This window comes from Microtus pennsylvanicus, chromosome 5 (genome assembly GCF_037038515.1).
Source record: "Microtus pennsylvanicus isolate mMicPen1 chromosome 5, mMicPen1.hap1, whole genome shotgun sequence".
Lineage (NCBI taxonomy): Eukaryota > Metazoa > Chordata > Mammalia > Rodentia > Cricetidae > Microtus > Microtus pennsylvanicus.
In genome coordinates this window covers 62,957,176-62,982,695 of record NC_134583.1, presented here as the reverse complement: position 1 = coordinate 62,982,695, position 25,520 = coordinate 62,957,176, and the positions used below count along the sequence as shown (strand labels likewise).

Below are 25,520 nucleotides of genomic sequence, written 5' to 3'. Positions count from 1 at the left end.
GCATCTTGCTTTGCTTTGTTCTCTCATTTGTGGATTTCTTTTAAGTCAGCTCACTTTTTATTTTTATGATTTTATTTATTTATTTTTTGAGACAGGGTTTCTCTGCATGGCCCTGACTGTCCTGGAACTTCTCTGTAGATGGGGCTGGTCTTGAACTCAGTTATCTGCCTCCCTTTGCCTCCCGAGCGCTAGGATTAAAGGGGTGAGCTGCCACCTCCCGGCAAGTCAGCTCACTTTTTAAAATATACATACATACATTGATACATACATACATACGTATTGTTGGGGATCTTCCCTAGAGCTGCCTTTTCCAAACCCTGCCCTCAGTACGCCAAGCAGCAGCCCCTTCTCTGGAGCTGTTTCCTTCAGACCCTGCCCAAAGAAAGCCTGCCAAACAGAGGCTCCATCCCAAAGAATATGTAAGGTCTGGCTCCACAGGCTTCCCCTTGTGGTTTTCCCATGATTTCTTCTCTTCCCCTGGGACCACTCAGGAGTGCCTTGCTTAGATTAAAACCTGGACTTTATTTCGACTTGATTGGGTTATTGTATCAGCAGAGTTACCCACTACCGGGCTCCTGGGGGGATATTCTTATCAATACATACATATGTACGTACATACATACATACATACATACATACATACATACATACATACATACATATTACACATACATATGAGGCAGGACTTAGCTACATAGCCCAGTCTGGTGTTCAAATTAGAGATCCTTCTGCTTCCCTCGTACTGAGATTATAGATGTGTCTTCATGTCCATCCTTAAACTTAATTTGAATTTTTTACTGAGGTAAAATTCACCTTCTGTAAAGTCAACCCCTTGAGGTTCAGTGGCCTCTGTGTAATTCCAAAATGTTTTCCTATCCTGCGGGGAACCCCGAGTCATTCAGCCATCAGCAGCCTTCCTTCCTCTGGGCTGTCAGTCTACTCTGATGCTCCCAGTTTGTCCTTGAGTCTTAGTTCTAAGTGGAAACAAACAGTTACGGTGATCTTCTTTGTCTGCTGGCTCTTTCAGTTGGGATGATAAGTTTGAAATTCACCCATATGTCAGCACTTCATTACAAATTACATTAATTTATTTCCTTTTTTTTTTCTGTGAGGGAAGGCAATCAGTATGAGGGTGTGTGGAAGTCAGCACAGATTGACGGAGACAGTTCCCTCCTCCCAAGTGGGTGCTGGCGATTGAACAGAGGTCTTTGGGCTTGACGCCAAGCGCCTTTGTGTGCTGACCCAATTTGCTGGCCCCACTTTATTCCTTTTTAGTGACTGAATAAAATTCCATTATAAAAAGAAGTATTTTTTGCCAGTGCTGGCATTCTTCTCAGACCATTCTTCTTCTCCACGATGTATCTATCCGCATGAATGACTACTTCACCTCTGTATTTTGAAGATAAATTGTTCTCCGCAGCTGATGTGCTGAGTGAGGACTTGGAAGGAAGCCTCTGAGACCAGGAGTGAAAATCTGTCTTTGGTAAAACTGCTTCTCTTAGATAACACCATCTCCGGGTTGTGACGGTGGTGGTGCACACCTTTAATACCAGCACTTGGGAGGCAGAGGCAGGTGGATCTCTGTGAGTTTGAGGCCAGCCTGGTTTACAGAGTAAGTTCCAAGACAAACAGGGTGGTTACACAGAGAAAAATCTGTCTTGAAAAAAAACATGTAAATGTTTTTCTTTTTGAGACAGGGTCTCGTGTATCTCAGGTTGGCCTTGAATTTACTGTGCAGCTGAGTGTAGCTAGGGCTATATATAAGTAAGTGCCTCCATGCCTGGCATAAGTGGTGCAAGGAAGTGAACCCAGGGATTCTTGTATGCCAGGCAAGTGCTCTACCAACTGAGCTATAGCAAGTCTAGAAAACATAAGTCTTTATTCAATATCACCCTTTGGGGTGCAGGTTCCCAGGGGATCTCTGAACCATTAGGAAATGCTTGATGGACCATGGGGTTGTCCTCACCCTTGTCTTGACATAAGAATACCTCTGGACATAAATCCAGAGAACCAGTGACAGTTTCCTCGGTGGCAGAAAATCCTGGCCCCTGGGGGAAGCTCTGAGTGAAAGGCAGTTTGCAGGTGGTGGATAGCTAGGCCCACAGGCTCCACTACTGGGTGGGGCACATGAATTACCAACTGTGTGGTTAGAAGAGAATTCTCTGTGCTTCAGTTCATTTGCAAGAGTACCCAAGGGGCCAGCACTACAGAAGTTGATGTGTGTGAGGAACCTCACAGAACCCCTAGCCAATAATAAGATCTGGAAAACTTTTTTTGCCACTCTTATTGTTCTTTTTTTTTTAAAAAAATTATTTGTTTGCTTTGTATGGGCACACATGCTGTGGCATGCGTGTGGAGGTCAGAGGAAACTTAGTGAGTTGTTTTTTCTCTCTCTCCTTTCACATGTGTATTCTGGGGATTAAATTCAGGTCATTTAACTTGGCAGCAAGTTCTTTTACCCACTGAGCCAACTTGTCAGCCCGATTACTATTGTCCTGATAAGCTTCATACAACTAAACGTCAACACTGCGTTCAGTCCTATCTCAATCAGAGTACAAAGAGGTAAGACATTATTCCTGTCTCCATAGAGTTCACGATCTAACGAGAGACATGAATGGATGAAAATGTATACCAAGGGGTGAGACGTGTGTAGCGCTAAAAGAAGGGTGAATGGAAAAGGAGAAAAGGCAGCATTGCAGAAGTCAAGCAGGCGTGCAGATGGCTGGAGCCAGGAGGTGTGCACGCCCATTTACTAGAGAACAATTAAGCCAGTTGCTGTCGGTCTCACCTTTGACACACCCGGCAGCAGCTTCAGCCTTGCTGGAAGTGTTCCTGTTAGGATAACACGCCAAGGCTGGCCAGTTCCGTGGATTTGAGGGCACAGTCCCCAGATCTTCTTTGAGTGGTGTCCGAGTGGGCGTCTGTTACATGTTTCCCCTCAGTACCGGTTGTAGCCCCCAGGAGTCCAGCCAGGCTTATGCCTTTAAGGCTTAGCTGCTTCAGCCCCTCCCCCCCCCCCCCCCCCCCCGCCCCGGGAGTGTCATGTAACCCACAGTCATCTTGTAGGCTGGTGTTTGTCGTGCCCTAAGGTGATTTATATAAGTGCTTAGCACAGCTCCCAGCATATGACATCTGTTCCCTGACCCCTGAGAACCAGTGGAAATGCTACACGGGGCAGAGGCAGTGACTATAGGTACAGGCGTGGGATGTATGTATGGGGTGGGACCTGGGTCCTTCGCTCATGTAGGGTCCCCATAGCTTCTTTCATGAAGACCCTGGACTCCACCAGCCCCTGTCCCTGTGTGTCAATGAGTCCCCAAATGCAGGTCTTTCTGATTGATGCACGAAGGACCTCCTTCTAGTCTAGATCCAGGGTGCTAAGCCTCCTCCTCTTTCCACCACAAGTGACATCAGCTTCATACTTAATGCACACAGACACTACATTCAGGATAGGGGAATGAGAGTGCTCATGCCCCCAAGTTAGGCTGCTTGGGTTCAAATCCAGGCTCTGCAACTTTCTGGTTATGTCATCTTGAACAAATAACTTGCTCTAGTTTCTATACCTCCTTAATGGACTAACCTAGGAGTCAGCAGACTATTTCTGGAAAAGGCCAAAGTTTTAATCACCCAGCTGTGTTAATTCAGCTTGCATAGCATCCATGAACAAAGTACAAATAAATAGGCATGACCGAGTATCAATAAAACTTTATTTATAGACACTAACATTTGAACCTCATATAATTTTCATGAGTCACAAAAATTCTCTTTTTGATATATACATATGTATATATTAACTACGTAAAAATTATAAACACACACATAAACATCACACACACATACACTCACACTCATATACACACACATACATATTCTCAGTTCAATTACAAAATAAAAGATTGGGTCTGTGGTCTGATGTTTGTTATGCCCTAGGGTGGTTTATGCAAGTGCTTAGCACAACTCCCAGAATACCACTCTTGAGTTGAAATTATGGGAATACCAATTGTTAGGAGTGTCTAGCTATGTCCTCTAACTGGCCCTTCTCTACCGCCCCACCCTGCTCCCAGAGTGGGGACATCCTGCCACACCCCTTGGCCTCTCTCTACCGTGCCCTCTCCAAACACACTCCCAGGCCCTGGGCCAACTGTCTGTCTGAGGACGCAGAGTACACCTTGTCCCAGTGTCAATGACTTAATTCAGCAACCAACAGTTGATACCCAAGGATGGTGCTAATTTCTTTGGTCACCCACATCAGGTGATGGCTGGCCAGCCTTGCTACCCAAGATCGTGTGCTTGGACTACAGCCTAGGCCAGGGATATTGTAGGTGAACTCCTGAGCTTGGGGCTCTAGAAGCACACTTCTTCTGGGGTCCTGTGAAGAGCCCACTGTTGACCAAAGCCATTGCTGCTGGCTCTCCAGCTCAGAACTGCCATGTCCAGGCTGCAGGGTATAACTCACCCTGGAAGTTATGAATGTTGGGCAGGGCCCATCAGGTCCTTCCGTGGGTTCCCAAGCCACGTCCTGTTCACAGTAGGCTGTTAGTCATGTATCAAAAGCCTCAAGCGAGGATAGGAGGGCCTGTCTGTGTCAGAGAGTCTCCTTAGACTACGATTGTCCTCTGGTTCTGCCTCAGGACTCATTGGTCACCTGAGTGTCTGTGAGCTGGGAGGAAAAGGCACTGTCCAAGCGTAAGGTATTGTATCTGGGGGGTGGCGTGCCAGGCACTGGGGCTTCCGGGGCTGGAGGTAGGCGCATAGCAGAGGTGAAAGTGGGCAGGTCATCGTCTGTATCCAGAGCTGGATTATCCTGGCCCTGATGGCTGGAGTGAGTCTCAGAGGAGGGAGGTGCCCGCCTCCGGGCCCACCAATCCTTGGCTTTCTGCCACTGGTGGCGAGCGATAATAGAGAAGAAGTCAATGAAGAAGACTTCGATAATTTCGATGACACAGACGACAGAACAGCTCATCCACAGGCCCAGCTGTCCACCAAAGTTGGACAGAAGCATCTCAATCTGCAAGGGAGACCACGTTGTAACTTCAGGGCTGAGAGTCATGGCACACGCCTGCAACGCAGCACTCAGGGAGCAGAGGGACGGGTGATTGCCAGTTCAAGGCCAGTCTGGGCTACTTAGTGAGACCCTATCTCAAAAGGGGGCTTTTCCCAATTGGCCTCAGCTACAGGCCTGTCTCCTCTCACTCTGGGCTTCTACTCTGAGGCTTCGGCCATCCTACACCAAGTCATATCCCTTCAGTGACTGTTCTTCTAGACCTGACAGATAGGCATATTGATGCACCCGGGACGTGTTGGACAAGCCGACTACTCACGCTGTTGGCTGGGCTCTCCATGATGGATCTTTGGTTCAGGTCTTTGTAGAATATCAAGAGCTTGGCCAGGTCAGTCCTGCGGAAATTCCAAGAGGTGGGACCCGGGTGGGTGGGCAGCCTTGGCTTCCTGCCAGATGGCAGCATGGCTATCATCTCCTTCCTACCCAAGCCCCTATGGTGGCCTGTGCTCTGAACTCCCTCAGACTCTTAGAACCTTGTCCCTGTGTCTCTTTCTATACCCCAGACTGCATTTCCAAATTGGACCTTGTTTTCAGGTCAACCATGCACTGAAAATACAAAAAGTAAACTGTTTCTCAACCCCCAGAGGTTCTGGTTCACCCATCCACCCTCTCATTATATTTTGACATTGATAATTGTTTGATTGCAGTCTCAGACTCATATAGGAGATTGGTGGGTGGTGCAAGCGAGAGAAGTAGACAGGCTAAGGTAATAGTGACATTGAGTGCAATAGCATGTAGCCTTTATTAGGTACTTCTGATGTTGCCAAACTCTGCTGGAAGACCCTTGAGTAAATGCTTGCAGCTCTCACAGTGTCTGAGGCAGGGAGCTGTGTTTTAATTATCCCCAGCATGGAAATTGAGACATACATTGGGTTCATTCACTGCATAGCTGACTGTTGAGTGAGCTGGTTCGAAGCCAGACCCGTTTGGCTTCAAGGCCATGCCCTTAACTACCCTCCTCAATTTCTCCTGGTGGGAACAATGGAGCTGGAAGGCTCATGCTCATTCAGAGTTTTCACTGCTGCACAGTCACATGACATGGGGCAAGAGTGGGAGTCCCATGTTCACAGAACATTTAATCTTTTAGGAAAAGCTGAGAAGAAAGGACGGCTTCATCGGGCCAGATTTGGCTGGGGGGGGGGGGGTCACTGCTCTGCACCAACTGACTGCACATGCTCAGTCTCTTTCTATCTGATGTTTCTCTATTCGTTGTTTTGTATGAGACAGTGTCTCAAGGTGTAACCTAAGATTGCCTTGAACTCTTAACCCTCCTGACTTGACTCCAAAATTTTGGGATTACTGATGAGTTAACTTTATCCTTATCTTTTCACTGCACACTCCGTGTGCGGGGTGGGGAGAGTCAGGGAACATGTTTGGTTACCTGGATGCCCCCATTTTCCCCTAACAACTCACACACCACGCTCTGGCTTGGAGACAAGACTGACTTTTACCAGGGAAGACCCCCTAGGCTGAGACATGGTGATGGTCAGAAGTAGGCATGTGCATTGCCGGGGTTGCCAAGATGACTCCAGCCTTTCTCACATTTGTCTCCATCTGCTGAGATTCCTGATCTCTGGCCTAGATAATTTTTGCCAAAAGTATCTCAGAAATGAATTTCTTTGTGAAAAAATCTAAGTATGATTAGAAGACAGGATTCTTGTAAGTCAGGATATACCAGCAAGTCCAAAGCAAGTTTGCTGGACTATGGTAGTGTCTGATACATAATTGAATTGACTAGGCAAAGCCAGGCATGGTGGGTCATGCCTGCGATCCCAGTACTTGGTATGTGGAGACAGGAAGGTTAGAAGTTCAAGGTTATTCTTAGCTACGTAGTGAGTTTGAGGTCAACTTGGGCTATTCAAGATCCTGTCTTAAAGAAAAAATCAAAAGAAAAGAAAAAAGATGAAAAAAATATCAGAATGTATTAAAGGTGAATCAAATGTTTGCCTGTTGAGCTGGTATAGGTACTAACCAATCAGACTGGTGTGTAATGACCAATTAGGATGGAAACTTGCCCTCCCTCCGAGTCTGTTGGTTCTGAATCCGTATGTTCAACCAACCATGGAGGGGATGTTTTGAGAGGAAAAGTATTTACACCTGGATTGAACATGCAAAGACTTGCTTTGTGTGAGATTCCCTGAGCAATCCACTATGATAGCTATTTCCCTATGGAAATAGGTTCCATTTCCATCACACTGGGCACCACGAGGAATCTAGAGATGACTTCAACGGATGAGAGGATGTGGTGGCTCGCATGCAAAAGTGGCCCATTCCCCGTCAGGACTTGGGCATTCAGGGATTTTGGTATTCATGGGGGGGAGGGGGTCGTGGAACAGATCCCCTGAGGGCTGGCCAGAGCATTGTGTGCCATCTGAGAATCAGCCCAAGTGCTTTGTAATCAGAAGGAACTACTGTTGCATGCTTTATCCCAGTGATAGACTCAATGGGCCACGATGCAAAATGTATTTCAGATGGTGGCTCATGGTCAAACAAAGGTCTGAGCAGAGCCTGGTTCATGACAGGGAGCTCAGTAAATATTTGTTGACTAAATGATTGAATGGACGAAAAGGAGAGGGCTTGGCAATGAGGAAGCAAGCAAAGGGCCCAGAGCCTGTGGCGGACAGAAGCAGAGGGAACTGGGTGGAGGCAAACTTACTTGTTGAGTTTTTTGCTTATTTGTTGGCCTCGGTCCCAGGTGAGAACATTCAGCAACCATTTCTGTGATGGAGAAAGAAAGAGTGGGCCTAGGGCTACCCACTGCCCTCTTCCTCAGCCACACCCCCTTTCTCTGGCCTTGGCGGTATAGGTCGACCCACCTGGGAACTGTGACCCCAATAGTAGAATAGATGAGGACATCAAGGACTCGGGGTGGGGGAGGGGTAGAGCTTACCTCGGAAGCCTCAGAAGGCCACTGCGCCAAGCTGGTGGTCAGCGTCCATTCCTTAAAGCTTAGGGGAGAAGGGCACAGGGTGAAGATGGGCTGCTGGCTCAGCGCAGCCCTGCCTGCCCTGTTCCTCCAGATCTACGCACCTGCAGGCTTGCTTGCACACTGACTGGCAGCCTAGCTCTTCTCGGACAAAGGCCTGGTACAGCTGGTAGTAGCAATACACTGGGGGATAGGGTAGAAAGAAGTATGAACTTTGGAGGCACAGCACCCTTCCTAGGGTCATCTGGGGAGCCCCCACTGTGATCTTGGGTTAGTTGTTTATTTCTGCACCTTTTACAAATCCTGTCTTTTTTGGGGGGGAGGGGAACTAATGCTGATTCGTGATGTTAGGAAATGGTATCTTTTCCCAATTAAAGGTATGAGTTGGGAGCCAGGTGTGGTGGTGCACGCCTTCAATTCCAGCACCCAGGAGGCAGAGGCAGGGGGATCTCTGAGTTTGAGGACAGCTTGGTCTACAAAGTGAGTTCCAGTACACAGAGAAACCCTGTCTTAAAAACAAACAATCGAACAACAACAAAAAGACCTGAGTTGGGGGTTAGGCAGCCCTTGGGTTCAGTTCTGTGACTTCTCGCCTGTGTGTCCTCGGGTAAGTGACTTAATCTTTCTGAACCTTGGTTCTCTGTTCTGTGTAAAAGTACTATCAACAGTGCCTTTTAGAATTGACTATGTGGACAAGCTATTAGCACAGGCGGAGGCATAGCATTTACCCATAATTGAAAAGTACAATCCAAGCCAGGCTTGGTGATAGAAAGGGCCTTTAACACCTTTTTTAGGCAAAGGGCTATCGGGACTTGGCAGCCTGTTGCTGGCCAAGCTGGTTCCCCTCCTGGGATGAGCAAGGCTGGAGGTGGGACCACTCACTCCAGTTGGGGTGCTGCTGGTAGTTGCAGTAATTGGCTGCCGGAGGCAGAGGCTGGCTGTACTGGGCACAGCCACATTTCTCCACCATCTTCGTCTGGAAGCATGAATAAAGGCAGATCTGAAAGAGAATACCCAAGAATGTTCTGACCCTCCTTGCAGGTGAAGGCCAAGAACTCCCTTGCCTGCATATCTTACATTCCAAAACCTTTCCTATCATGCTCGCCGGATCACATACACATAAAATTAAAGAAAACAAAATGGTTAAAAAATTGTTTTAAGATCAAGTTTTTTTTTTCAGGAAGCCCAGCATGGAATTCTCTAGCTTTCTTCAGAACTGAGCCAAGAGGTGATGTGAACACGCCTCTTTCCTCACAAAGAGGGACTGTTAGCCTGAGAACAAAAAAATCATGCTACAAGCAAATGGACTTGAGACCCCCCTCCCAAAGTGAATTCATTAGAATGATGCCCTCGGTAATGTTTATTATGGACAGCTATTTTAATATATTTAGGCATTTCACGCTCACCACAATCTTGTGGAGTAATATTGTACTTAATTCAAAGATGAGAAAGGACAGAGCCACTGTTGGACTAAGTGGCCTGAGGTCACGCAGAGGATAGACTGGCATTTGGGCCAGGTGTGGTGGTGCACACCCGTAATCCCAGCACTCAGAAAATGGAGGCAGGACCATAGCAACCTGGAGGGCCAGCCTGAACTACATAGTATGTTCAAGGCCACCTTGGGATACAAAATAGGGCCCTGTCTTTGAAACAAAACAGAAAACCCTGAGATGTAAACCTGAATAGCTTGGCTCTGCAGCCCCTATTCTACCCTAGAAGCTTCCTGGGTCTTATGGTCATTATCCTGAGAGAGCCAGTATGGAGGACCCAGCACCGAGTGGTGACTGTTAGGACGGTATTCCTCACTGCTGATTGGCAGTTGCTCCAGATTCCCCTTTCACCTCATTTGCCATATAGACCAGGTCAGCCGCCCGTGAGTTTCTAGGCAGCCACCTGCATCTGCTGCCCGTCCTGCCATTGCTAGGGTTGCAGGCACATGCTTGGCTTTTTGTGTGGGTCCTGAGAGTCTGAACCCATGTCCTCGTGGGTTCTGAGGCAAGTGCTTTTACTGCCTGAGCCATCTCTCCAGCCCCCCACCCCTGGTCTTTATATTCTGCCAAGATGATATCTGTGGGCTTTCTAGCACCCCAAAAGGAGGCTAGCTTCAGCGCTCCAGCCTGCTGAAGGAGGGACCCAGCCCACGGCTCAATGATGGCACTTAAGGGCTGAAAACTGCATTGCCTATAGGGCCAGTGATGCCATACACTACGGGGTCAGATCTGTGGATATCAGTCACTCTGTGCTTGTTTAACGTAGTGGCTTCTCCTGGGGTTTGTCCTGCTGGGATATGGGTTCCCAGATCCCAGATCACTTAATTTTTTTTTTCAGGAGAAGCTAGAAATGATGGATTTTCTTGTGGCCTTTCCTGAATTTCTAATGCCATTCTGGCTAGAGTAATCCATGTGCAAGCTGGAGGAGTCCAGGAGCTGCCAGTTAGCTCACCCTGATCCAGCACAACTCTGTGACTGTCAAGGGGATCTGGAACTTGTATCTAGAAGCCAAACTTTTGACCTCTCTGCCAGCGTCTCCTGCTGAAGGTTTCCTCTTGTCTAGCCTTTGCCAAGGCCCATTTAGCAAGTAGACCTGTCTGCCTTGTACATTGTGTTCCACATAAACCTCAGTAAGTCAATTAAGCTCTGGTTACAGAGGACCGAAGAAGACTGGAACCAGCTGGCATCATTTGTACTTGAGGTCTCTGGACCAACCCCAGATATCCTCACCCTAGTTCCTGGTCCCAGGCACACCTCAGCCTAGATATAACTTCATCTTTTGGATCCAGGCCATGACCCAGAGATGAGGGCCCTGCCATGCCATACCTGGAGGGAGTAGGCAGCATTGTAGATATTCGTGATGGGCACATCACTTCCATCCTCTGTGCACTGGCTGTAAGGTTCACTCAGCTTGAAGGATTCCGTCTGCAATTGCAACAGCACACAGTCATCTATGCCTTCCTAGGGACCCAGATGGGAGCCCCACCCCAAAGCTAAGTAATCATTTAGTTACTTGCCCAAGTTTACCAAGTACCTAGTAGGTCTGGTGCCATTGAAGACACTGAGAAATCCACAATGAGGAAGATTGACAGGTGTCTTGCTCTCATTGAGCATGCATTCTGGAAGGGTATACAGCCAGGCGGCCAATACAATACCTTGTCTTACTAACTTATTAGTCAATCAATGAGATGGGGTTGGGGAGATGCCTCAGTGGGTAAAGTGTTTGGTACATACGTATGAAGACCTGAGTTTAAATCCCCAGAGCCCACATAAAGCTGGAGGCCCTAGATCCTATGACTATAATCCTAGCACCCTGATAGGGAAATGTGAGGTAGACAGAAGACTCCCTGGAAGCCTATGGCCCAGCTAGCCTGGGATATGACAACCCCCTAATGTGTCTTTGACCTCTACATATGTCCTGTGGCACATACATCAATGCATGTACATAGACACACACACACACACACACACACAGAGAGAGAGAGAGAGAGAGAGAGAGAGAGAGAGAGAGAGAGAGAGAGAGAGAGAGAGATTTCTTTTAATGAGATTAATGCTCAAGGTCACTGAATAGAAAGACTTAGGAGAATGAGACAGTCAGTCTTCCAGAGGGACGAGAAAGGCATCTCTGAGAAAGGGCCCTTTGGCAGAGACAAAGACCAAAATGAGGAAAATCCATACAGTTTGATGGCCATTTGTATCCTGATCTAAAATCTCTCACATGGACATCTAGAGCCATATGCCTTACCTGTCCAGGCTCCAGAAAAACTGGCAAATTTACTACTCTACATGATAAGGAAGGGTTTATTTGTCTCCTCAGAGGTGGGCCTGCCCAAGAGCCTTACAGTGGTGAAATGAAATAACTCCCCACTTTAATTGCCCTGAAAGAACTCTTACCCCTTCTGAGTAGTCTGGGCCTTGCTGGGTCATCACTCCCTGCACTTCTGAGAGGTATTTCAATATATTCTCTTTCTCTGCTTTTGGTCTTGGTAAATTCTTTTCTGGCCTGCCTACAATGGTTACTTTTAAATATCAACTTGCCAAACTTAACCTCACCAGGGAAGAAACCCTCAGCTGAGTAATTGTCTTGATCAGGTTGGTCTGTGGGTGTGAGTGTGGGAGGCTGGAGTCTTGATTATTGCTCGAGCCCCGAATTATTACACTGGCCCCGAATGCAGGTGGCACCGTTCCCAGGTTTAGACCCTTGGACAGTGTAAGAGTGGAGGGACAGTGAGGGGCGAGCAAGCAGGCAGCATGGGTGTGTGCGTTTCTCTCTTCTCTTGGCTGGGTGTGATGTGAGTAGTGCTTGGGCTCCCATTATTCCTCTGAAATGACAGCCTATGCCTTGGAGTCATGAGGCATATAAACCTTTTCTTCCACTAACAACTTCTGCTCAAGGTGAGCTTTTGTTGTTTGTTTTGTCTGTTTGTTTGGTGTTTATCACAGCGACGGACTGAGACGAGGACCAGAACCACGCCACCACTTTTCCTCCATGGTTTCACAAAGCACCTTTTTATGTTGACTCAATATAAAGCTAAATCGGTAAAAAAAGAGTTAGCTGGCCTTGTGGAGAACTGGGGGAAGAGTGCCAGGCAGCAAAGATTGAAGTAGGAGGGGTCATGGGGCCTGGAATAGGGGCTGGGAATGTAGCTCATGATAGAGCTCTTATCTAGAGTTCAATTCCCAGTTTAGGGGTCAGGAAGAAAGGTCTCTGGAAACAAATTAAAGAAGGAGTTAAGACAAACCCACCCTGTTCGCCTGCTGAGAAACCTGGATTTGGCTTCCTGAATGGTAATGAGCCATCTGTTTATCTGCTGGGAGCTGGAGGAAGGTTAGAAAGAAGCATGGGGCTGTGAGTTGCCTAAGGTTCCAGTCCCTTCAGCAGGGCCTGCTTCCTTTCCTTTTGGTTCTGGACATTGACTGTCTTAGAAAAATCAAAGCCCTTATCCACCCATGTACGGCAGTTCGCCAAGTTTGCCTCCAGTTTAATATATGTCAAAGCAAATAAATGATCCAGACACAACAGAGAAGGAAAAACCAAAAAGAACCGAATGAACAATAACAACAAAAACAAACGAGGATGGAGAGGCATAACATCTCTGAAGTGGAGCAAAAACTAAACAGAAATCATAGCCAGCCTAGCGTGAGGGTCTGCGGTCTGTTTAATGTGAGGAAGCATGTGTGTTGTAGGTCAGGGCTAAGGAGGCATAGGATGGCATGGTTCTAAAAGAATGATAACCGGGCAAAACAAAGAACGGGGAGGCACAGATAGAAACAGACCAGAGTGTGTGGGAAGGCTACTCTCTCTCTCTCTCACTCTCTCTCTCTGTTTGTTTTGTAATTCATTTGCTGACCCATTAGTCTCCCTCAATTAACTGCAAGTTCCTGAAGGGCAATTGGCCGTGCTCACTTTGAAACTCTGGAGCAACAGAAGTAAGCAACGGGGAAAGTGGCTGCTTCACCTTAATGAACCGACACACAGACAAAAGCCTGTTCTTTTCACTAATATTGCTGATAACAGATGAGCTTGTTTCCAGCCAGGGCAGAATCAATGAACTTAAAGCTGAATGGTGAATCCGTTTAGAGATTCTAGTGTCTGCCAAGGCTGGGCTGGGAAATAAGATGCAGAGAAGTCAAGCTGTAGCTCTCCCCAAGAACAACTCTATTCCTTGTCACTCTCTGAACTGTTCTGAGCTGCAAGCTCCCTAGGAATCTTGGGGCCCAAGGATCCTGCGGACATGTCCATGGGCACTCAGAAAGCATCGAAGTCATAGACTCCAAATAACGTCGCAGACCCCAGGGATCTTTGTTTGCAATGGTGCTTGTTTCCCTAGTGAGGCATCTCCTCACTCACTCCCGATAGGTGGAGGTCTTTCCTCCAGAGGTTCAGTTGGAAGTCCTTTGTCAGGATGCTTTCCAGCCAGCCACAACTCCCATTCTGATTCATATCGACTGATCCCCAGATTCTATTCTGTGGCAAAAGTCAGCTTCATCTGGGTAAAGGTCTCTAAAAAGAACTCCGGCTGCCCAAGGTGGAGCTGTGTCTCCTGCTACCTGCACCTACATCCTGTCTCAGGGCCACTAGAGACAGTAAAGCAAACTGGTTTCCCAGCTCCCCCAGAGCAGGACGGCAATTGGCTTCCACTGTGTCCATTTCAGGGTGAGACTTCTTGGGAATGAAAGATTTTCCCTGTTGCAGGAGGGTTGCGCTCTCCCCACCTAGCTCCAGGGGATGTAACTGAGATGGTGCCCTAGGATGCTCACAGAAGAAGAATCCAGACACCAGCCCTGACCATCTTATCTGTTCATACACCAACGGTAGGATTCTGAGTCCTCCCTCCTAAGGGGCCCCTTCTACATTATGGCCAATGGACAATTGTCCCTACACAAGCTGCAGTGACAGGCTCGCTAGCGATGCAATCAGAAGTGGGGGCGGGGGAGCTGAAGTAAGTCTGAATTCTGCTTTCAGCTGTGCTCCCTCAGACTGAATGGCTTGACTTCCCTAGGCCTCAGTGTTCTCTGAGAAAAATGTACAACACGCTTATGGTTAGTCTCTAACCTGTAAGGTGTAGGGAATTTTGATGGTCAGCCTGACAGAATTTCGAATCACTTAGAAAACACATCTCTAGATACATCTGCAAGGATATTTCCAGAAATGTTTAGCTGAGGAAGGAGGACCATTCTGAACATGGCCACACTATTTATTTGCTTCATCTCTGTGTGTCCTGACAGAGGAGGAAATGTGACCAGTTATTCCTGCTGCTATTCCTGCCACACCACGGTGAGCTGCAGCTGTTTCTGCCACACCATGGTGAGCTACAGCTGTTTCTGCCACACCATGGTGAGCTGCAGCTGTTTCTGCCACACCACGGTGAGCTGCAGCTGTTTCTGCCACACCATGGTGAGCTGCAGCTGTTTCTGCCACACCATGGTGAGCTGCGTCCTCAAACTGGGAGACCAAATAAACCCCTTTATCCTTAAGGTATTTTTGCAGGGTGTTTTGCCATGTAAGGGGAAAAGTAAGAAAAATATCAAGCCATTTCATTGAACAACTAATAAAATCAACTTTCTAATAAAACAAGGTATGGTAAGATCTTGCTTATCTCCCTCTTCTCTGAGGAGGACCTTCCTTGGATGCCCTGCAGGACTACTGGGGAGGGAAAACAGCAAGCCTGCCCTAGTGTGGTAGCATCTGATGTCATCACAAGTTCAGAATTCTCCCTAGAGGAATGGGAACTGTCAATAGGGAACTCCTGCCTTCCTGGCCCCTCCTCACCACTTCTCTTTCTTTTTAGTTTGGAGACAAGGTCTAACTATGCAGGACGGCCTAGAACTTGTAAGCCTCCTGCTTCGGCCTCTTGAGTATTGAAATCACAGGTATGTGTCTCCCTACCTGGTGACTCACGCTCCTAGCTCTCAGAACATTACTGTTGTTCACTGAGCTGTTTATTTGCTTTTCACTCTGAAGCAGGGGTTTTTGTGCTGGCGCCAAGCCCTGTTCTGTGACGGAAAGTGTATTTGATCTGAGATTTTCTCCCTTTGAAAATGTAACGCTTGCCAGGAGGTGGTGGCACAAGCTGTTAATTCCAGCACGCGGGAGGCAGAGGCAGGCAGATCTTGGTGAGCTTGAGGCCAGCCTGGTCTAGAGAGAGTTCCAAGACAGCCAGGGCTACACAGAGAAACCCTGTCTAGAAAAATAAAACAAAATAAATTTAATCCTGGGAAGGAGTGCTTGTATAGAGCTGGGGTTCCATCCCCGACAACACATAAATCAGGCGTGGATAGGCTATCATGATAGGATATCCACGCAGGGAATGGGGGCAGGAGGATCAGAAATAAATGAGACTGTGCTGCACAGAAAAACCCTGTCTTGAAAAACAAAAACAAAACAAGACATATGTAACACGAGTTTTTGCCAGGAAAAAAGACCAAAAAACTAAGAATCACAGTGGTAGTCTCCCATACGGCTACTGAGACAAAAGGCTGTGTTTCCAGCCCAGAGTTCCTCTTTATTCTCTGCCTCTGCATACAGTGTTGTGAGGACTCACTGAACCTAATGCTAAGAAAGTGCTTAGCATAGAGCTTCTCTGTAAAGGTCAGTTTTAATTATTAGAGGATGTACACAGTCTATATGTGACTCACCCTCTTCCTGTACAAGAGACTGGTGCTCCTAAAGCTGACCTCCAGCCAAAACCGTTCTGCCAAGACCTAACTGGACACTGGTAATCTGCCTAGGTGGTCCACAGATATCTTAAACATACCAGGTCTGTAGGAGCTGCCAACATTTAGCCAAGTCCTGCCATCTCATAAGGAAATAAAATTTGCTTTCCACTAGTTGAAGCTGGGCAGGTCATGTGACTCACACTCTGGCCGATGGGTTATGAACAAGCCTGACACAAGTAGATACTTGAAAAGTGCTTACACATCGGAACTAGCCTTGCTGACCTTGGAGCCTGTGTTACCATGTGAACATGTCCAAGCCAGTCAGCTGGGGAGGTGAGGCCACCGGGAGGAGACACAATGGAGGCCCAGCAAGACCTAGCACCTGACCTTCCTTCCTCACCACAGGCAGCACTTGGTGAGGTCAACACAGTCTGGTCTGAATCAGAGAGACTTCGCAGATGAACCCAGCGCACTGTCTGCCCCACATACTGATCGAATGGATTGTTTGGAGCCACTCTTTTGAAGATGGTACATGTCACTTCAAGTGACACTGTCTAAATCTGAGCTCAGACTCTCGCCCACCCACCTAAAACTGCCTCATCTCTGTTGGTGACAACCTAGTCTATCCAGCTGTTTGACTGGACGTGCAAGTTTCCTTCTAGAAACTTCTCCTTCTTGGCTTTCAGTCATCAGGAGATGCAGAGGGGTGTCTTCGAACCAGCCAAATCCTTGCCATTCTTCTTCCCTGTCTGATCTGGTTCTCATTGTCCCTCATTGGTGTTGCTGAAGGTCACCCATCTGTTCTCCTGCCCCCACTTTCTCTTCCTCGGTATCTCCTCCTCTTCCATCCCCGCTCATCCATCTAAATTACAGATGTCATCCCATCACGGTCGTCACAGCCTGGGAATTCAAGACTTGTAGTCTAGCCTAGCCTGCAGTGCACACCTTCACCAGCCTCAGTTTACCTTTCCAATTCCACCTCCCTCTTGAATCATTTCAGTCCAACAGATGGGCCTCACTCCAGCAGCAAGTGGCCTTTTATCACAGAGAAGTCAGACATTGGACTTCTGGCCTGGGTGGGGCTCTGCCAGTACCTCAGCTACTTAGTAGGCTGAGACAGGAGGGTGGTGGGTTCAAGGCTGGACTGGGTTACATAACGAGACCCTGTCTCAAAATAAATATAATAATGATGATAATAATAAAGACATGAGGATGTAGCTTACTGGTAGAGAACTTGCTCAGTACACTCATACTCAAGGACCTGAGTGTAAGCACAGGAATGAAAATCAATCAATAAACAAATAACTAAACTAAAAAATTATATATATATTATATAGTTGGCCCTTTGAGTCTACATTATCAACCAATTGTGGGTTGAAGATATGTTTTAAAACTCTATCTTGGCACCAGGCAGTGGTGGCACCCACCTTTAATCCCAGCACTTGGGAAACAGAGACAGGCGGATCTCTGTGAGTTGGAGGCCAGCCTGGTCTACAGAGTGAGTTCCAGGACAGGCTCCAAAGCTACAGAGAAACCCTGTCTCTAAAAACAAACAAAACAAACAAAAACTTTATCTTGGGGCCAGAGAGATGGCTCAGGGTTAACAGTTCATACTGTTCTAGGACCTGAGTTCAGATCCAAGCCCCTACATTGGGCAGTTTACAAATGCCTGTAATGCCAGCCCCACAGAATCTGCCAGCTTCTGGCCTCCATGGGCACCCGCAGATGTGCTTGCACGTACACACATGTGAACAAAATGCATCTTCAAAAACAAAAGAGTAAAACTCTGTCTCTATTGCACACGTCGATCCTTTCTTTGTCATTCTTCTCTAAACAATACAGCCCATGTCCACATTTACATAGTATTCATCTTTATAGAGTGTGTAGGCACTATGCAAATGCTGCTCATTCTGTACGGGGACCAGCTTGATCACCAAAGGATTTAACTAATTGCGAATAGGAAATGTTTGGGAAAATGCAGGTGCTGGCTAGTTTTGTGTCAACTTGACACAGCTAGAAACATATCTGGGAAGAGGACATTTTTACTGAGAAAGCTCCCCGTCAGACTGACCTAAAGGCAAGTCTGTGGTACATTTTATTGATTGATGATTGATGTGGGAGGGCCAGCCCACTGTGGGTGTTGCCACCCCTGGACAGGTGGTCCTGGGTGCTTAAGAAAGCAGGCTGAGCAAGCCATGAGAGAATTCAAAGCAAAACAGAATAGTAAGAAGCACGCCTCCGTGATTTCTGCATTAGCTCCTACCTCCGAGCTCCTTCCCTGACTCCCCTGGATGATAGACTACAGGCTGATGATGAAATGAATCCTTTCTTCTCCAAGCTGCTTTTGGTCAATTGTTTTAGCTCAGCAATAGAAACCCCAACTAAGACAATGCACTTATAATAAACATCTATAGGTTTTCAGTGATTTACATAACATTTATATGGTATTGGGTATCATAAGTGATGTAGACATGACTTAAAACACATAGGGAAATGTATGCAAATACTGTGTCATTTTCTGTAAGAAACTTGAGCAGCCGTGGACTTTGGTATCAGTGAAGGGTCTTAGCAGTAATTTCCCTCCACTACCAAAGGACGACCGTATGCCATAGGAACTTAAAATATCATGGATGCTATCTACATTTATACAACAAAATTGTCTGTTGTCGTTGAAACTGGAGGACGAGCTAGTGCTGTGGAACAAAGCTGGTGATACATTTTGGATTCTGAGGAAGTAAAAACAGAGTACGGGGAAGTACACTCAGCAAGGTTTCACTTTAATAGCAAGCTTTAAAAATTAGAAGAGAAGCGCAGGACTTCCGTGCGTGCCATGACAGGTGGCGTGATGCTTAATTTTGACCATCAACTTCATCGCATTTAGAATCACCTAGGAGACACACTTCTGCATATGTGTAAGGTGTTTCTAGAGAGGGTTAGCTGGAGAGGGAAAACCCACCTAGCGTGCGGGTAGCACCCTCCCATAGGCTGAGAGTCCCAGACTGAATAAAGGAAACAACTGAACAGCAGCCTCCATCTCTCTTTCTGTTTGCTGCCTGTGGGCACAGTGTTACCAGTCACACCCCTTCCTCACCATCGTGGACTGTAGCCTCAAACCGAGGGGTCAAATTAAATCCTTCCTTCTTTCGGTTGCTTTGTCTCTATGCTGTTTTTGTCACACGATGAGAAGAGTAACTGAAACAGTGATTTAACTCTTGGCATTTTGTGGTATATTATAAATGTGTTTGTGTATGTTGAAAATCAATTTATACCCCTAATTAATGGTGAAAACAAATTGATGAAAATAAGAAGTTATGCTATTTTTTTAAAAAAAAGGGTTTAGAGGAAGACATATACTTAATGTCTACTTTACATCCTGTAAAAAAGAAATCAAATTGGTTGAAGTATTAAATGAAGTGGTAAAAGAATTGGAAGAAAATTTACTTCATTATCTGAGCTCAAAGAGGGAAAACTCTCAGTAAACATACTGACAAAAGAGTTGGGGAAAGGTCACGACTTTTCTTTGTTGAAAAGAAAGGTCACTGCAGGTTGCAGTGTTGCAGGTCACTGCAACACTCAGCGCTTTTTATTGGAAAATACTGTGAGGAACTCAAAGAAAAGCCCAAACTAGGGTAGATGTTTTCAACACATACAGCAAGTAATTAGGATATTTTATATATGTGTAATTAGTATTTCTTCACATATATAATAGTATATAGTAATATATATGTGTGTATTGCATATATTGCTTATAAGAGAAAGGGCTATTAAAAAGAAAATATAAACCTTCCCTAACATCTCTCAGAGAAGTCTTGCTGTGTATCCCAGGCTGGCATCAAATCTGTGAGTGCTTCCACCCTGAGTGCAGGGATGGCAGGCATTCTCTATCATGCCTGGCCACATCTCCTCTCTTAAAACATGTACAGGAACGCTAGTGCATTTTTCTGAGCCCCTGTTATGTGCCAAGCATGCAGTGCATGTAACACAAGTGCCCAGCAGACATTAACCCGCTGAACTCTCCCCGGCCATAAAGCAGCATTTTGGTCACCATCCCATTATACAGATGAGGCAACCAAGATGCTGGGATTGTAGAACCAAAGAGCAAAATCATAAGCCCCTGAGTCCTACATCCCTGAGGTACATATCCTGTGAGAAGAACTGATGAGTTTGCAGGACGGTGCAGTGTCTCTCTGCTCCATGACTCAGCCCTATGCCTCCTGGAGTGAACGGTCCACCCTTCTTCACTTCCTCAACTCCCATTCACTGTCCAGCCTATTGTCCTCTAGTTTCTGTTCCACTCCTTCCACTGGAGGCCGTCTTGGCAGAGAATGCCAGTGCCCTCTTGGTCTCCAAACTCCGAGAGCTCCTCTCACCTTTCACCTTGCCTGACCTCTCAGTGCACTTGGCACACCTTCCCGCAGCTCCTTCCCAGTTGTCTGGCACGGATTCCTACTGGCTTCTGCTCCTCTGCCTCTCTATTTCCTTTCTGCTCAACTCTTAAACAACTCATGCTGAGGGTTCTCTTCTAGGTCTTGGGTGATGACATTTATTTCCAAGTCTAGAAGGTTTTCTTCTGAGCTCTAAGTCCACCTACTGGACGTTTTAACTTGACCCGTTCTTGCCCTCAGGACACAAATCTTGAATCAAAGTAGTCATCTTTAGCACCCTTTCTCTTTTATTGACTAATTATGAGCCTGACACTGACCCACCCTACAGCTCGGCCAGGATCCAAACGTCTGCCTAGGCCTAGTTTCTCCTAGCTTTTCTTGCTAGAATCTGTTATCAAGCCCTACTGCTTCTACACTATCTCTACATGCTCACCTTCATGCCATTGCCCTAGTGCAGGTTCTTAGAGTTTCTCTGAGATTATTAATGTTCTATTTCTAGCATATGATTGGGCTTTAATCAAAATGATATTTTTAAAACAAAGCCTACTATGTAGGCAGGGCTGGCTTCAAACTCCTGATCTTCCTCTTACAGCCTCCTAAATGCTAGAATTACAGATATGTGTCACTGTGTCCAGCTAGACTTACAGGCATGTGCCACTGTATCCAGCTTTCAATGTTCAAAAAGCTTTACTATGTAGCTTAACATCCTGGCATGGCTCTTTCATCCATTCACCTACCCAGTAATCACTGGGAATATGTTATGTTTCATGATCTGAAACTAGGTACAAGACAGACAGGGTCCTTGTTTCCCCAGACACAAGTTCTATGTTCCAGATATATGTTATCAATGGATCAATCAACAATAGATCAATAGAGAGAGAGTGTGTGTGTGTGTGTGTGTGTGTGTGTTTGTGTCTGTGTTGCTAGAACCCAAAACATTGAGCATACTAGGCAAATGCTCTATCAACAAGCTGCCTCCTCAGCTCGGAGGTGTTGATTTTTGTCTTCTCTTAAAGTTTGGGTTCATCTTTTGATATTCAGAGTCTTGACCATATTAAGCCAAATAGGCCTTTAAGAAATAAGAAAAGTTTGGTGACCAATTCCCTAATTAAGTCTATCAGCTTAGCCTGCCTATAGACAATAAATAACGAGCAAACAAACAAATGTGGAAAATGAAGAAGGAAGGAAGTCTAGCTTGTTTGGATTTATTCTTAGTGAGTCCCTGCTGACCTCAGTAACCCTTGTCTTTTTGTTGTTGTTGTTGTTCGACATGGTCATCAATCATACCTCTGGCTGACTGACCCTGCTGCGTGGGTTTGATTTTCTACAGGTGTAGCAGAGAACTCAACCCGATCCTGTTTACCCACCGTTGGTACAGAGACTGTTTGCTTAATAATATGGTGGGTGTTTCCAAGCTCAAAGCCGAGACCCAGAGGGCAGAATCCATTTTCTTTTGAACTTTTGAAAGTTTACTGAACTCTTAACCATTTCCAGATGCTACGAGAGGCAGGGGTGAGAGAGAGAGAGAGAGAGAGAGAGAGAGAGAGAGAGAGAGAGAGAGAGAGAGAGAGAGAGGAGAGAGAGAAGAAAAGGTTGAAAAGTCCAAGTCCTTCTTCAGGGTTCAGGGAAACAGTATGGGGGATGTTGGGTGGAAATGTCCTCTGTTGTCTTCTGGCAGCTTTTGGCTCTTTGGTGAACAGAGAAATTAGTGGTACCCCAGGTTTTCCAATTCCTCATTTGAGCATGCTTAAGAATCAACATACTTTTTTTTATCTTTGGGAAATCAGCGTTTATATAGCTCAAGCTGTACACATTACTTATCCCCTATGGTGGAACAAAGGTCCTAAGCGATGTGTGTCTGAGAGCATCTGTATCACCAGGCGACTATCAGGATGGTTTTCTTCCCCACACATTTTGAAGGGACAGATGGCCTGGGTACCACCACCATTCTATTTCATCACCTCTCCTAGTGATTCTTAAATCACATTTCCTCAGAATAGTATACTCTGAATCTCACTTTCCTATGGATCAGAATCCCATCCCTACGGTTCAAATGTATCACTTCAAAATTCATGTGTTGTAAATGTAATCCCAAAAGTCATGTGTTAATAATATTTGGGAAGGGATCTTTGGAGATCATTAGGAGATTAGGGCACATGGTGAATCTCTATGATGGCATCAGTGACTTTATAAGAAGAGGAATTGCGACCTGAGCTAGAGTGCTCACTTTGTGAGGTTCCTGTCCTGTTGCGATGCAGCAAGAAGACCCTTCACCAGTGGTCACCACCATGCTGGGCTCTCCAGCCCAAATCACAAGCTAAACAAAAGCCTCTGTTTTATAAATAGTCCAATTTTAGGCTTTTAACCAGAAAACTGACCAAGACACCCATGATATATTCTTATGAAGCCCTCTGCCACCTGCCTCTTGTTTTGCTTTGTGAGGTAGTGTCTTTCCATTTGGATCAGGTAGGCCTGGAACTCAGCCTTGACTGCCTAAGTGTTAGGGTTACAGACAGGACCCACTATGCCCAGCCTCGTTCCTTCTTATAGCATGCAGTAATTATAATTTGTCATTTGCACACTTTCTCACTCTTGATTCTCTCTGCTCGAGTCCCCTGGGTTTAGCTCTGATAAAATACAGAGAAAATAACTGCCGAAAGACTACATGATGGAGGGTCAATCAAGCCTCATATGCCCACCACATCACCTCACAACCTCTGAGAATCGCTTCAGCTTCTAAATCACATTTCCTAATAATATTGAATCTTGTGATCATCACAAGGTTTTGATCCTTGACAAACCTTTCAGACATTCTCATTTAGGAAATTTGAACCTGGTGGCTCAGATTTTGGAAACCATTGCTCTGGAGACTAAGTCTGTGAGGTGCAGTAGCTGAGCTTCCTGTGAGACATTGAACATAGATGCCAATAAAGACATAAGCAATAGTCTGCGAAGAGATTGTTTGTCTAGTTTTTCCAACACGCACAGGTTAAAAAAAATCTCCACTAAGGAAGAATGTAAAAAAAACTATAATAGATATAATGTCTTGTTGTCAGAGCCCCCTCATATGCCTGTAAGCATGTTATCTGCTTTCTTTTTACATAGACTGACAATTCTATAGCTAGTGTCTGATGCTCTGTTTCTATACACACTGGTGCTTTGTTCCATTTTTAGCAAGGGAGTTTCCCTGGTTATTTCCCCAGATGGCATTCTGTGCTTGCTAACCCACATGAAAGATGCACACACGGACTTGAATGCGATTCTTGGGATGACCTTAGGGGTGGCCATTGGAAAGCCCAGACCCATGCTCTCTTGGAAAACAGCATCCTTTATTATTAGCTGTTCCTCCATAGCCATCATTCAAAATAAAAAACATAGTGCTCTTTTCTAAACATAAGCCAATGAATATCCTCTTACCAGGTGCATTCCTATGGAGGTGGACATTGCCGTCTCAATCTCTGTCCCCACATCTTCGATGAAGGGGTATTCATTCTGCTGATGGATAAGCACCTTGGCTCCAGTGGAGGACACCAGGAAGGGGTTGTATTCATCTTCATTTATGTATAAGATGACTTGCAGTCCTGAGAGACAGAGCAGCTTGCTGTGATCAAAGGCTAGCAAAACAGTCCCCAGGGGCTTTGGGGGAGCCTCCAATCCAAGACCCAGGGACTTCCAGGAAGTAAAAGGTAGGGTGAATGCCAGACTGGAATCTCTAGGACAGTAAGATTTGTGTTTGATCTGCTTATTGCAAGTTCAAAGTAGTGGTTCAAATACATATCACAGTCGCAGTGCTAGCTAAGACTAAATTCCTACTAAATATGAAGGAACTGGCTGAGATGTATAAATCTATGTAGTTGGTGATAAAGGAGGTTCTACTGGGCATCCAAGGGTACCTTAAGTATTGTGGCTGTTTACAGAAGAGCCGGGGAAGAGATAACACGCGATCATGTGCCTGGTTGTTGGTTTAACCTCTCTCCTTCCCCTGTGTTTGTTCTCTCTGTGGGATATATTCTGTACCCAGCTGCCAGCTGAAACTTTAAAGCCTGGAAATCAGTTCAAAGCACTGCCTGAAGCCCTTCAGTGAAAACCTCTCTGAAATGCCACCGATTCTCCCTGCCTGCCACCATCAAGGCTACGAAGATGTAGCGGGATCTGTCTTTATCCTCAACTTACCCCACTCTCTCCCTTTCTGGATCAGCTCCAAGCACACTGCTCTAATGGGGTAGTCTGAATAAGAATTCCGCCCCCCTCCAGCCCGCTGTAATGCATTGTTGAATTCTTGGACCCCAGTTGGTGGGACTGTTTGGGAAGGATTGGGAGATGTGTCCTTGGAGGAGATGTCACAGGGGTAAACTCGGAGGCTTCAGACACTTCCTGCCACCCCTAGTGTGCTCTCTGCCTCCTGCTTACAGCTCCCAGCTGTTCCTGCCACCGTGTCTTTGCTCGGTCACCATGGATTCTAACCCACTGAACTGTACGCCTAAACAAATGCTTTCATACGTTGCCTTGGTCGGGTTGTTTAATCATAGCAGCAGAAAGGTAACTAATACAATTTACTCATCTCTCTAGAACACATTGGACTCACTTTTTCTTTAGAATCCAGACTTCTGTGAACGTGAACAGGGGCCTCCTCATCGTTAAATATCCCCCTCAATGAGGTCTTTCTGAGCCCCCCATTTTCCAGTTCAAACTCCCATTCTGAGCCCAGCCACTCTGTGTTCCCCTTTTCTGCTCCCTCCCCCTCCTACTTTTCATTAGTACTGTGATGAAATCATGTCTCTTTCCTCAGGCAGGTAAGTCCCCTAAAAGCAGGAACGGCATCGGTCTCATTCCCCACTGTATCCCTAGCTCCTCAAAGTGGGGCCAGCAGATAGCGGATAGTGTTTGGTGAATGAATGAATGAATGAATGACTATAATCTGTGTGAATTGAATGATGAGAACTTCAGAACTATCCTAACCCCTTCTATTTATAAATAAGGGAACTGAGCTCAGAGAG

The 25,520-nt window shown here is 46.2% G+C and overlaps 1 protein-coding gene across 1 annotated transcript in view; it reads right to left on the bottom strand.

Moving 5' to 3' along the window:
* Positions 1–3,688: 3,688 nt before the first annotated feature.
* The window catches only part of Scnn1g (sodium channel epithelial 1 subunit gamma), a 31,925-nt gene continuing 10,093 nt past the window's right edge, over positions 3,689–25,520 (bottom strand). The window contains exons 6-13 of the mRNA XM_075974847.1: positions 23,941–24,104; positions 10,805–10,903; positions 8,871–8,988; positions 8,093–8,171; positions 7,953–8,010; positions 7,719–7,780; positions 5,322–5,397; positions 3,689–5,008 (exon numbers count right to left, since the gene is read on the bottom strand). Of these exons, the coding sequence (XP_075830962.1) occupies positions 4,628–5,008; positions 5,322–5,397; positions 7,719–7,780; positions 7,953–8,010; positions 8,093–8,171; positions 8,871–8,988; positions 10,805–10,903; positions 23,941–24,104 (1,037 nt within the window). The 3' untranslated portion in view covers positions 3,689–4,627. The remainder of the gene's footprint in view (positions 5,009–5,321; positions 5,398–7,718; positions 7,781–7,952; positions 8,011–8,092; positions 8,172–8,870; positions 8,989–10,804; positions 10,904–23,940; positions 24,105–25,520) is intronic.